The sequence below is a fragment of the Prunus persica genome, chromosome G8 (genome assembly GCF_000346465.2).
Source record: "Prunus persica cultivar Lovell chromosome G8, Prunus_persica_NCBIv2, whole genome shotgun sequence".
Taxonomy (NCBI): domain Eukaryota; kingdom Viridiplantae; phylum Streptophyta; class Magnoliopsida; order Rosales; family Rosaceae; genus Prunus; species Prunus persica.
The window spans coordinates 18,497,282-18,511,298 of record NC_034016.1 but is presented as its reverse complement, the minus strand read 5'-3'; the positions used below and the strand labels follow the sequence as shown (position 1 = coordinate 18,511,298).

At 38.1% G+C, this 14,017-nt stretch overlaps 3 protein-coding genes across 3 annotated transcripts; 2 read left to right on the top strand and 1 right to left on the bottom strand.

Annotated features, from left to right (window-relative positions):
• LOC18767034 (serine carboxypeptidase-like 20) lies at positions 1,346–5,187 on the top strand. The gene is made up of 14 exons (XM_007199732.2): positions 1,346–1,712; positions 1,801–1,946; positions 2,259–2,335; positions 2,472–2,594; positions 2,704–2,806; positions 2,905–2,942; positions 3,018–3,119; positions 3,215–3,295; positions 3,376–3,621; positions 3,894–3,959; positions 4,067–4,188; positions 4,418–4,531; positions 4,701–4,746; positions 4,881–5,187. The coding sequence occupies exons 1-14, from the start codon at positions 1,546–1,548 to the stop codon at positions 4,962–4,964; spliced, it is 1,515 nt and encodes a 504-aa protein (XP_007199794.1). The 5' UTR covers positions 1,346–1,545; the 3' UTR covers positions 4,965–5,187.
• Positions 6,717–10,314, top strand: LOC18767179 (CDT1-like protein b). Its single transcript, XM_020569529.1, has 7 exons — positions 6,717–7,188; positions 7,274–7,393; positions 7,502–7,736; positions 8,198–9,064; positions 9,546–9,747; positions 9,836–9,932; positions 10,051–10,314. Exons 1-7 carry the CDS (start codon positions 6,908–6,910, stop codon positions 10,106–10,108), a joined length of 1,860 nt encoding a protein of 619 aa, XP_020425118.1. The 5' UTR covers positions 6,717–6,907; the 3' UTR covers positions 10,109–10,314.
• On the bottom strand, positions 10,662–13,848 carry LOC18766519 (dnaJ homolog subfamily C member 2). Its single transcript, XM_007199671.2, has 2 exons — positions 13,643–13,848; positions 10,662–13,157 (listed from the first exon to the last, which is right to left on the bottom strand). The coding sequence occupies exon 2, from the start codon at positions 13,036–13,038 to the stop codon at positions 11,086–11,088; it is 1,953 nt and encodes a 650-aa protein (XP_007199733.1). The 5' UTR covers positions 13,039–13,157; positions 13,643–13,848; the 3' UTR covers positions 10,662–11,085.

Genomic DNA, 14,017 nt, shown 5'->3' with positions numbered 1-14,017 from the left:
TCCAATTACGGATTAGTAAACATGCCATAAAGCTATAGAAGCTTGAAACTAGGAGAACTTGAGCTAAAACGCTACAGAGAAAGGATTGTGTTCGCAGCATGTGGTGGGTGGAGAGTTGCCTTCAAAGTTCAAACTTTGAATGGTTCTTCCAAAATCAGATCAAATCCACAAGATATATATACTTATCTTAATTATCCAATATTCAACCCAATTATAAAATAATATATTCAAGATATAACTGCCCTGATTATCCAATATCACAATAATATTAAATCAAACAATTGGAATAATTGTTCTAAAATCATATGAACACATCATATTTTTTTGAAGGAAAGGTCTGATTTAACATTTTATAACATTCTCGGATAGTGACATGGTACCTAAGTCATGGGTTTCTGGCTTTTCTGTCCCTCGTGGGTTTTTGTTCATTTCTTTGTTCTTTCCCAAATAAGAGAAAGAGGAAAGGAAATTGAACACAACCTTAATTAAACTAAGTCGAACATGTGATTCCATTCTGAGTCGTCCAACATTATCAAGTTCTAAACAAATATATAGAACCCAAACCTAACTTTTGCCTTTTATCAAATTTAAGGATGCAAGGACAAAACCAACCTCAGAATCCTCACACGCAAAATACTTTAAAAACTAACCCCACACAAAAACAGTTTCCTTTCATGGAAGGTGCGTATATTTTAAAACTTATACGGCCTACCATGCATGATTGTTGTTATGGAATATCCTCTTCAACTAAAAAAAAAAAAAAAAATTACGCAGAGTAGATATGGATTTAGCCAAGTTGAGTAGAGCGGATGTGCTTCATATTTTATACCCGAATTTGAATATTCCTTCATGTAATTTATATTAAATTAAATTAAAATATCACTTGTATTTTTTTTTTTTTTAAAAAGACTATAGAATAACTAATGAATTATATGAGAAATTGATAATAAGAAAAAAAAAATTATATGAGAAAAAAATTTGCAGTTAATTTGAGAGGAGTTACTAAAAATTAAAGCTTAAATATTTATCTTCTAATATAACAGTTTGAGTAATGGTTAATTTAAGCTTGAAAGTCATAGTCCAAATCTAACGTCATCACACATTTCTTGTGCCAATTCCTCAATTTTTTCTCTCTCTTTCTCACTCACTGGGTCACACCCATGTACACTCCACTCCACCCATACCACTGATGCGCCAATATCAAGTGGGACCTAACCCCATCAACATCTGACTGACTACCAGTCAAAACGTGTCATGCACTGATAGGCCACAGAAGATGACTGGCTTGTTGCCTTCCACAGAGCACCAATTTTCCCACTATGGCACATAATAATAGTAGCCTGTATTTTTTCTGAAGTTGAGAGCTCACTTTTGTTATCTTCCTCTTTTTAGCTCTCTCGTGGCTTGTAAGCAACAACAACAACAATACCAAGTTGCTGCAGCCTACTTCATTATAAATTCTCTTTCACAGTGTTTGATTGATATGACATCCTTCTTGCTTTTCTAATTGCCAACAAATTTTATCAAAAGTCATAGGTAGAGGCCATGGATAGGACTAGTTCTAGCCTTGACTCCCACAGAGTATTATATTTGTTGCTTTCATTAATTTATGTGTTCTTGAGCTTTTTGCCAGCGCAATCAGCTCCTCAGTCTGCTCTCATTACCCAGATTCCTGGCTTCAGCGGCACTCTTCCTTCAAAACACTATTCTGGGTAAGCAAGACTGTTCTCAAACTATAAGTACATACGGATTTCTGGGATGCATGGTTGTTGATTTCTTTATGGGTTTGATTGTATGAAGGTATGTGACAATTGACCAAAGTCATGGGAGGAACCTGTTTTACTATTTCATTGAATCCGAAAGGAAGCCGTCGGAGGATCCAGTGGTTCTGTGGCTGAATGGTGGACCTGGATGCTCCAGCTTTGATGGCTTTGTCTATGAGCATGGTATTGTTTCATAGTTCATTTGAATTGAATCACTTAATTTAATTAATGAAGGCCATGACATTTTTAATCACACCACTCAATGTAAATACTGTCTTCAAGTATCTGACTCTGCTGGGATCTGGGTTTGAAAGTAAAGGTGCTTACTTTCAAATGGGCAAAACTTATTGGTTGCTGAATCTAGGAAGATGAGACTAGTTAAAGTAGTTTGTGCGTTCCAACTTACTGGATAGGGCTTAATTCTCATAAAGTTTTAACACTTTCTGTAATTTTATTATTTATCTATAAAATATTGGTTCCATTCATAATTTTCAGGGCCATTCAATTTTGAAGCAGCCAAGACCAAGGGAAGTCTGCCCCAACTGCACCTTAATCCATACAGCTGGTCAAAGGTTAGAACTTTGAGAATCTCAAGGAAAAAAACTAACTACACTAATATTCTGCAGATATAATTGTGAATCTGATGAAAATTGTTTCTTTTTCTAGCACGTGAAATCAAATTACTTATAATTATGCTTCTTATCTTAGGTTTCCAACATTATATATTTGGATTCTCCTGCTGGCGTTGGTTTTTCTTACTCAGAAAACAAAACTGACTATTATACTGGTGATCTAAAGACTGCCTCTGATAGCCATACGTTTCTCCTAAAGGTGAGAAAGGAAAAAACTTGAAAAGGTTCCCATACTTGTGAAGTGATGCTTATTATGTCTCCCAAAATACTACTATTAATGCATCTGCAATTTGTTGTTCTGTAACCAGTGGTTCGAACTTTACCCGGAGTACCTCTCCAACCCATTCTTCATTTCCGGTGAGTCATATGCTGGAGTCTACGTGCCAACACTTTCTTCTGAAGTGGTGAAAGGTAAATCATCCTATAATAGTAATGTTAGAAGGTACTTAGGTACTTCAAATTCTTGAACCGCAAGTGTTGAAACTAAAAGCTAAGGTGGAGCTCTGCAGGAATCGATGCCGCTGTAAAGCCCATTCTCAACTTCAAGGTATTTATCTGCAGGCAGTCCTTTTGTGAATTTCAAATATCTGTGGCTCCAATCTCAAATTGCTGCATAATACAGGGTTATCTGGTGGGAAATGGAGTTACGGATGATAAATTCGATGGTAATGCTCTTGTTCCATTTGCACATGGAATGGGACTGATATCAGATGATCTATATGAGGTTTGTATAGAATGTCCAATTTGATTTGTAATGCTAATTTCATCCCCTTGCTCCCACTATCATAGTAATTTTGGTAATGCATCTGTGTGCTCCAGGACGTTAACAAGGAGTGTGGAGGAAACTACATTTACCCAGTCAATGATGCTTGTGGGAGCAAGCTTGAGAAAGTTGACAAGGTAATATAAATATTGATAATTTGCCTATAATATGGAATGTTATGTTTTTGTTCTGACTTTAAGACTGTTACTAATCACAGAACATAGAAGAATTGAACATATATGACATTCTAGAACCATGCTATCACGGCACAGATTCAATGAAGATTAAGACAACTACAAACAGTAGAGTGCCATCTAGCTTTCGACGGTTGGGTGAGACTGAAAGGCCTCTTGCTGTGAGAAAAAGGATGTTTGGTCGTGCCTGGCCTCTTAGAGCTCCTGTGAGAGATGGAATTGTTCCAACTTGGCCAGAACTTATGAATAGCGAAGACGTTCCATGTACTGTAAGTTGCTAACATTATTATCACTTTGATGTTTTGATCCCTTTTCCCATTTCAGCCATTGATTTCTCAAGTGGATAGTAATAAGTGTACTTCCCTGGAAAGGGCTAAATGAACGGTTCTTCAACTTCAATACTAGAATACTGTCCTCTGTTCATATTTATTTATAGAATGTGTCCCTTTGGTCCTGATTGCCATGAATTGATCCTTGATGTGGCTTCATTGGAATTGTCTTAAATGTCAAGATGCCCTTAGAGTTGATATATCTCCTGCAGGATGATGAGGTTGCTACTTCATGGTTGAACAATGAAACAGTTAGAAAGGCAATCCATGCAGCAGGGGTAAGGTTTCTCAGAATTAAAATTTTAAACCAGAATCAGAAATTTGTAAATTTCTAGTCCTAGTGGTTCCTAAAGCATCAAATTTTTTGAAACTTTTTGCACTATAGGAAAGCTTGGTACCTAGTTGGGAATTGTGTACTGGCGGAATCAGATTTACTCATGATGCTGGGAGTATGATCAAGTACCACAAGAACCTCACTGCAAAGGGTTATCGGGCACTTATATATAGGTAAATCTCCAAGGAAATGCCACTTTTTTTTTTCTTTACCTTTGCTACAATGTTCCATTGGATTGCACAAAAAGGGTGAAGGTAAATGAAAAATGAAAACCCTTTTTCCTAAGTTCCCCAACTATGTTGCAATGGAAAACTTACGTGCTTTCACTTGGTTATTTCAGATTCTGATTTGCAATCTGTTATCACTGATATGCATTTATATTCAATTTTCATTTTCTGGCAGTGGTGATCATGATATGTGTGTACCTTTCACTGGGAGTGAAGCATGGACTAGATCACTTGGTTATAAGGTTGTGGATGAATGGAGGCCATGGACTTCCAATGGACAAGTTGCTGGGTACTTACTATTACATATTTTCCTTCATCAAATCCACAATAGAAATAGATGATTTTCTTTTGCTTCAACACAATCTCAAAAAGAAAGAAAAAAGAACTCATTTCCTGGAAGACCATTTTCATTGGGTACTTGGTAGTGAAATTGAATAAACCTATGTTAATGGTTGCAGGTATACACAAGGGTACGAAAACAACCTTACCTTCCTAACCGTAAAGGTCAGTACATGAAAACTTTCTTAGTCTACTCAGGCTGTAAGCCTGTACTGAAACTGCATCTAGCATCATTCATTTTTGCTTTTGAGCAGTTTCATTGTTGATTCTCATACTTCCATTTGATTGTATTGGTGCAGGGATCAGGACATACCGTTCCAGAATACAAACCGCGGGAGGCGTTTGATTTATTTAGCCGGTTTTTGGCTGGACAACCACTATAAGAGAGAGAGCAGTGCTGCTATTTATTGCCTATGCTGCACAAGCTTATAGTGAATAAACAATATGATCAAATGAACTGTGTTGTAGTTGCCTATTAAATCAAACCAGTCTTCTGATTGTTACTTCTATATGAAACATTAAATTAAAATTTCAGATAGACAATCCTCCATGGTCACATAGATGAGACAAATTAACAAGCTTGAGTTAAAGGAACATCCTTTTTTATTTGAATGATTCCTAGCATTTTAACTTGGAGATTATTGGTTGCAAGTAAACTGCTTAATTAAAATTAAACTGTGGCTAGTTGCTGCATATAAATCAAAACAGGCTTAAAGTATTCTCTCAGGCCAAAAAACTGGGTGGTTTCTAAATAGCCAATGAAGCATATCAATTCAAAGAATAACTCAATGAAGCCAATCTAGGTGGTGCCAATGAGATCTAGTCGAATAAAAAATGGCATTGATTTACAGATTAGCGGTCTCATATTCGAATTCTCATGGCACCTTAGCAATGTCTTTGTGAAAAAACTCCTTCTCCTTTCCTAACTTCATTTTTTTTTTAAAGTAGTTAATTTCAATTTAGTACTAACTCTTATTTTTAAGGCATGTTTGCTCTTGCATTCTCAATTTTAAATACATACCTAAGCTTTTCAATTTTTTTAAATACGGTTCCGGTGTTAGTTTTAACATTAGAATTTCCGTTAGTTACTGATGTGGCATGTGTGGAACTCACTTTTTAAAACTTTTTTTTAAAAATCAAAACACCTTTTTAAACTTAAATTATTAATAAAACATTAAAAAACTAATTAAAAATAAAAAAGAAAACCCCATCATCTCCAAGCAGCCCCCCCTTCTTCCCAAACCCTAGCCCCACCCCACAGCCTCAGCCACAGCCACACCACCGAAGCAGCCACCGACTTCTCTCTCTCTCTCTCTACCGAAGAAATTGGAACTAGAAGCTTGTTCTTCAACTTCACTAACCAAAATTGAGAAATCCTCCATTTATGACAACTCCATCAAAACCACACAAAACCATCATATTTCCGAACACACGGCCACCATTGAAACAATCACCAAAACAAAAAAAAAAGTAAAAACAAAACAACCAAATTTCAGTCAACAGCCAATCAAAATCACACCACCACACCCCAAAACTTCCAAACTTTATCAAACTAGATCCAAATCCAGATCAAGAAATTCCCACAGGGTAATGAGGGTTCGAAAAGGAGGTAACGATAATGAAAGAAGCACCCTCTTCCTGTGGTGGTTTGCTGCGAGTAAAGAAGAAGAAAAGAAAACGAGATGGAAGAAGCACCCTCTTCATCTTTATACTCGGTTTTTCCCTTATTTTTTCTAAAAAAAATATATAGTATAGCCGCGCGGCTATACTCGGTTTTTTTTATTTTTTAGAATAATATAGCCGACCGGCTATACGTGGCTTTTTAGTGGTTTTTAAAAAATAGTGTAGCCGCGCGGCTATACTGTTTGACACGTGGCATTGTATAGCCGCGCGGTTATACGTGGTCCTATAAGTGTTCCTTTTAAAATAGTATAGCCGCGCGGCTATACTTATTCTGACACATGGCCACCTTTTCGCTAGGCGGTTCTCTTTTTCCTAAAAATAGTACAGCCGCTCGGCTATACCCGGTTTTATTAATATTTCTTGAAAAATAGTATAGCCGCACGCCCAAATAATGTCTTGTTTTGGAATGTGAGATATTTTCGACAAAAATAGTAGCAGCCAATGAACAATAAGTGATCCAACGGATCTATTTCGCGGGAAGCAACGGGCATCTTTTCCCGCCATGGAAACCCTGATTATAATAAATACCATAAACCCCCAATTGGCTAACGCTCTCTCTCTCTACTGAGACTGTGGTCTTCAAAATTCACAATTTCATCGACTCCAAATCCCAAATCTCTCTCTGTCTCTCTCTTATTCTGCAATGAGTTCCTCAGAGACCCAAAAGACCCCTAAACGCAATCTCTCTCTTACCTTCAAATCGGAAAAACCCCATATAAACCCAAAGCTCCGAGTCGTAGACGACGACTCACTGAGTACCAAAACCCCAGAGAAGCCCCAACACTTCCATCATAAAAGCCTCCGCGAGTCGACCCAGAAGCAACCAACGGTCCAGATCGACTTTGCTAGACGAAAGATCGAATCTTGGCCCGACGAAAACCCAAATAAGACCCATGTTGGTGCCTCCGAGAAGATACCAGAAAAGTAAGGCTTCGTAAATTTCATTTGTTTGTATTGAATTTTTAGGTGGATTTTAGTGTATTAATTTGTGTGGGTTTTTCTTTGGCAGGTATGAGATATTGGGTGAATTTTTTGATTGTTTGGATGCTTCGATTCGGTTGTTGCGGTTGAGGGGTTTGATGACGAGTTTTTCCAATATTTGCCCAAAAATCAAGTGTTTGACAGATAGGTACTATTTTTTTATTTTAAAAAAGGGTCTTTTTAATTTGTTGTTTGGTTGCTGAAGAAATAAATTAGACTATAGAAAGTGATTGATTTTTGTTTATCTGGGTTTTAGGAGGTTTACATATAGTCACTTGGCTCAGCTGAAGTTTATTTTTCCTGAGGCAATTGAGATAAAGAAGGTGCTTGTTAAGAATGAGAAAACCAATTGTTTGAAGCCAGATCTTCATGTTACCTTGAATGTTGATGCGGTAGAGAATGATGAGTTGAAATCTGAAGGTGGTGGGCATATGCATTTGAGGAGGGCCTTTCGCGAGCGGCTTGCAGATATTTCAAAGTTCCATCCTGAGGTATACCCTTTCTACATTGGATGTAAAGGGCAATTTGTGAAATTATCTTGTATTTGACTGGGAAATCTATGAGTCACACCTGACTTTTACCAAAAATATTAGAAATTATTTAGTGTAGTGGCATAAGTTTGACTGCATGCTTTGTTATCTTCTTTCTAATAGACAGTAAATGACACTAGGATTTAGAATGATTAGTGTGTTAACTCTTGTAACAGAGGAATTCTACAAATATGGTTTTGTAGGGTTATTCTTGCTCTAGGATATCTGTATCTCAATTTTTTTTTTTCCCAACAGACGCTAATTAAATTAATTAGGCTAGGCTTAAGGCAACTTGTCCAGTTGTCCTAGCTGGGAAGTAAGTTACTTAGCTCTTCAAGCTGTTCTTTTATGGATTCAACATTGTTTTTCTTGAACTTCTTTCTGAATAGCATGTGACCTAACAATGATTAATATGCTTTCAGGGTTATGAAATTCCAAAAGAAACTCTGCCCCAGCCATTCAATTGCGCAAAGCAAGATATCCATCCAGATACTATTAAGTTTCCCTTGTCACTATCTCCTGAGGTGTTGACTGATTTACACACAGTTGAAAAACCAGATGAAACACATCAAATGCCATCTAATCAGTCAAAGGAAGGAGTGAATTCCAACATAAGTGGAACTCCCGGCCCATTATTACCCATTGAGACATCATTTGAAGCACCAATAGAGCAGCAACCAGCAATGACAGCTCATTTGTCTCGATCTTTTCGACGGCACTTTTCTAAGCCATCCTTCCAAGCTCGAAATGTTTCAGTTCCAGAGTCCAATCTCAGTATAGTTTACTCAGTTGAGGAAGCTAGTACTGCTGCTTCATCGTATGGCAAAGTGCTTGCTACACCAACCGAAGAGATAGGGCCCATAGAAAATGATAATGGTTTATCCACAAAAGGTACTAGCATTCAGTCTACTCCAGCTAGTACTGCTGCTTCATCATATGGCCAAGTGCCCACTACTCCAACCAAAGAGATAGGCCTCATAGAAAATGACAATGGTTTGCCCACAAAAAGTGCTTGCATTCAGTCTACTCCAGCAAAGCTTGCTTCAACTCCAGCCAGGTTGATGACTGTTACACCTGCATTGCACCCGCCAAAGCGCTGTTATATGAGCCCGGATGATAATTCTACTAGCTCACCAGAAAAGTTGGTTAGGCGACCTCCGCGCTCCAGGTCATTGAAATTTGACACTCCTGTGAAGAATAAAAAGGTCGAGGATGAAGCACTTGATATGGACGGTGCATCATTTGATAATGGCTTTTCTGATATTCTTCCAGAGGATCTTTTGCAATCGGTATGTCATGTCTATATTCTATATTTCTATGAAAGCTGTTGGAGCTTACTAACTCCATCCTACTTTAATCCACCTGCATGACCCTATGAAAGCTGTCAGACAAAAAAATTATGGCATCATATGCTGGGAAAAATATGCCCATGGCCAGAAAGCTTGCTTAAACTGGCCTCGGCTTAAATTATGTAGTGTAAATTACTTTTTCTGCATCAAGCCCATAACGTGGTTTTGTGAAAGTATGGCACATGAAATATAGTGTAAATCTCGTTCTGTGTCCTAGTTTGGATAACCGTATGATCTGTTCAACGATGTATTTGGTTGAGCTCTATTAGTTATGTAAGTTTTTGGAATCATGTTAAATTATAGTTGAAAATCAAGCTCAGTATCAATGTTTAAGGCTTGCTTATTCCATATGTCTTTACATCTACTTGATTTTAAACATAAGGACTTCATTTCTGATGATTATCCATTTTATCTTTTGCAGCTTGAAGATGAGGAGAGGAAGGAAATAGAGGAGCAAAATCCTGACGTCTCACAAGCAAACAGGCTGCGACAGATGATTTCCAGCCTGCCTAATCTCTTCAACACGATTCATCTCCTATTTCAGTCAATGAACTCTTCTGCTATCACAAAAGAGGAGCTTGTACACAAAATAATTTGGACAAACTGTGATTTTGTTGACAGAAGTAAGCCATTGTATAAAAGTAACTAATTTCCTATTACGATTTGCGAAAGGTCCTGGTGAACCTAACCCTTTTATTGTTCTTTTTACAGAGGAAGTTGAAGAGCAGCTTACCTTGTTGCTAAAGCTGGTTCCAGAATGGATTTCTGAAAAGAAGTTAGCACCTGGAGGAGATTTGCTTTTGATCTAGTGAGTTTTATCTACAGTGCAAAACAGAATTCTGTGTTTTGGAGACGTTATTGCCTTCTATTAAATAGATAGAGACTCAATCAAATTGTTTGATGTCATCTCATCTCTCTTCTTGCAGCATTAATAAAATGTCAAATCCGGATTCAATACGTGCGCGGCTTGAGGAAGCAATATAAGCTGGACAACGCTAGGTTTTCTGAAGTTATTTACTGTAAAAAGCAGATTTAGGCCCTATTTCATTAGCCATCTTGGAAATATTTTAATTAATCAGTTGTTCATGTAAAGCACATCTGCGTGGCCTAATCTATTAGTAGTATGAAGGCTTTGTCAAGAATGTTATTTAACAAGAAGATTATGGAAATATCTATTCCTATTCTTTACAGTTTTTGGTGTTCTTTCAGCAGCATAAAAAACGCTTGACCACATTTGCATGAACTTCAAAACATTATATCTGACTCGCCAACCTTAAAATAAAAAATATCTGACTCGCCAACCTTAAAATAAAAATACCCAAGAGATATATAAACAAATACCAAAAGACTTGATAATTGCTCTATTTTATTCTTGCGTTTAAAAAGTACGATGCATAATCTTCAACCATCGATTGTATCTCTTTTTCCTTGTCTTCGGCTGTAGATTCCATAAGACCAACTAACCAAATAGAGACCCATGATGATAATTGAAGGAAATTTTCATAAGGAGAATCCTCCTACCAACAACATGAGACAATTAACAAGCTTGAAATGAAGTAAATATATAAATTTGGTTATCAGTAGAATCAAATTGTGTCTAGTAATGAAATTTAACCGATTGCTACAGCAAAACATAAACTATTCTCAACCTTAATCATTATCTCTTCCTATTTTCATGCAGCTGCTGACCGTTCACAGATCTCTCAGTGCAGTGAACCCCCGATACTGTGAAATAAAACATGGTCTGAAAAACAATACAAAATATAATCCCTCTTCCAAAATAGCTAAAGATCTGTATTGGCTCTACACCAAAATCAAGATAGCAGAGACCGGAGCAGCAACTGCTCTCAATCTAAACCTAAAATAGCTTGCACAATCTCCGCCTAGAAAGAATTAAAAATGTAAGAGATGCCCAGAAAGATTTTCTCAACACCTGCAACAATTGAGAAAATCCCAGCAAATTAAGCAGAACTCTTCTTGTTTCTAAAGCTTTCCTTCAGCAAAGTAAATTTTTTCTTGCATTGATTCACAGTCTTCCCAGGAACAGCAGCAGCAACTCGCTCCCAACGCTGACTGGCTTCCTTTGGAAAGGTTTTCAAGGCCTGAACCAGTGCTCTTTCTTGTACAGCAGACCATACATCCTGCTCTGAACCTGACGATACTCCATTTTCAGCAATTGGATCGTTAGGATTTTGGTCTTTTGTGCTTCCGCTTGACGACTCACTTGATTTATCTACCTTTTCAGCAGGGGTTTCAGTGCCCTGAGGAGGAGTCAATACCCCTTCTACTTCAATTCTCGTTGTAAGTGGAGAAGCAATAGATGGTGTGGGCTTCCTCTTTTCCAGAAAAGAATCAAAAGCTTTGCTAGAATCAGGTTTCTGGAGGAGGACTGTTTTGGTTGCCTTCAGAATTTCTTCCACAGATCTTCCAGTACCAATGTAATCTGAAACAACCTCCCACCTCCGAGAGGTTCCTTTTGGAAACTTTAGCATTCCTTTTCTCAAAAGCTCAATTTCTTCTCTGCTCCAAGGTTTCTCCTTCTTCTCATAGCTGCCTAACAGCACAGTACCATTAGTCTCCACGGAACCATTCTGTTGTAGAGTTTTCTTCTCATCTTCTTTCTTACCCTCCAAATCATTTTTATATCCACATGCATCTCTAAGAACTTCTGCTCGCTCCAGCCCCTCTTTGCCCTCCATCCTCTCACATATATTCCTAAGCTGCTCAATATCAAGAGACATACAGAGACTTTCCACATCATCCTCGGCAAGACTGAGTAAACGGTTCGAAATAACAGGCCCTGAAAGTGTTCGAAGTCGACTCCGCTCTTTGCGCAGGAGTTTCTTCTCTTTCTCTTTCAACTTCTTCTGCTGCAAAGCTATTCCTGCAGCTCGTTTCTCCTCCTCCTCCTTCCGTCGCTTCTCCTCTTCTACAGCCCTGGCTGCTTCCTCCTCCTGTAATTTCTTGGCAAGATACTTGGCCTCCTTTTTCCTTTGCTTCTCAGCTTTCTCTGCTTCCTTTCTCCTCACAATTCTTGGGTCTCTTTTATACGCATTGTCAACAAGAGTACGTATTCTAGCATACTCCTCCTTCCTAGCCTTTTCTGAAAGCTTCGCATTCTGCCTCTCCATCCACCTCTTATGGTCACGAGACTCAGCTTGCTCAAGATCAAACTCATCGGTATGTGGGAACTCTCTCCAGCTCTTGAAGGTGTACCAAAAGTCATAAAAACTATCTACTTCCTTCAGTGGAGTATTCTCATCACCTAAAAATGGGATTGGCTGGTTAACCGACCACCGCCCATTCCTCATAAAAGCAGGACCAAACACCTTGAAGAAGTCCTGTGGGGCACAATCAGTGGGGATTTCATCATCAAACTCATCAGTGGAGTCATATATTCTTCTCTTCACAGGATCAATTAAAGCCTCGTACGCTTCTTGGATGGACTTAAAGTGGCTCTCTATCTCGTCCTTCTTTGTTTGTTTAGCAGCTTCAGTTTCCTCATTAAGAAGAAGAGCAGCCTGTTTGTCAGGATGGTATTTCAAGGCAGTCTCGCGATAGCTTTTTCTTATCTGTTCCTCAGTGGCAAGGTATCTTAAATGACTCAAACCTAACAACGCATAGTGATCTTGTTGTTTGCCTTCAGCACCAGATTTTTTTTTACCTTTGCTGCTGTACGAATCAAATGATGGTATAGAAGTCGGCTCCTTATCATTAACCACCTTCTGAACATCAGCATCTTTTTCCTCCTCCACACAACCAAGAAGTTTAAGTGCCACAGCATGGAAAGAATGCCCAGCTGGTTCAAGCTTCAAAGCCTTGACAGGAAGGCAGTTTGAAGAAACATAGACCGGTTGTCCATCAACCAACTCTTGCGAGTACGAAATAAGGCGAAACTTGGATGGGACATTCATGACGTTTACAAGAAATCAACAGTGCCAAGAACTGTATAAATTTAGACTAATTTTGTACTCAAGAAAAAGCTTCACTGCACTTCAGAAACCAGTTAATATGACACCTCACAATCTCCACACTGCAATAACAAGCAAAGCAAACTTCAATCAGAACATCTACAACACCAAATGATGCAACATAAATATGATACACAAACTATTGAACATGTATAGAATATCATAATCGTGGTACAGGTCCAAACAGAGAAACCAACCCTTCTTCAACATACAGACGTACAGGCATTTTCTAGACGCAACTCAATAAATTTAACTAGAAAACATACATCATACTGTTTGTTCCATGAATTACATACCAGTACCATATACCACCATATAATTATACCATGTTTTCCAATAAAGATTATTACTTTATTAACCAAGAAAATCAACAAATAAAAAAAACTTTTTGGGTTATTTCATATTTGATGGTACCGAAACATAGCTACTTGACCTCTCCAAAAGACTCTACAGATTCCATGCAACCAAGAAATGACCAACACAACAAGACGATTCAACAGAAATTGACAAGAAACAAAATAAAGGTCGACGAAGAACAAACCCTAACCTTGAGCTGAGAAAATGAAGGCGATGAGGGCTTGCAATGGAGCTTTTGGCGGAGAAGCTCGAGTCTTGTACGACGATCGAAGCTCTACCGGACTTTGCTGGAAACGCAGTCGCTTGTTCGGTCTGGTTTTAGTGGTTTTACATATATAAAGCTCGGATGCCCTAATCGATTACAATTGGGGGATGTTCACGATCTGCATCGAACACGTGTCACGTGCCTTCGTTGATACTATTTATACTATTGGGCCGCCGCCTCATGTATGTCGTTCGTTTTTATGGGCCCAATACTGGTTGTGTTTGGGCTAAAGTGGAACGACATGTCGTAAGTAAATGGAGATTCTATAACACTTCTATATATATATTTGGTGCTAAAATA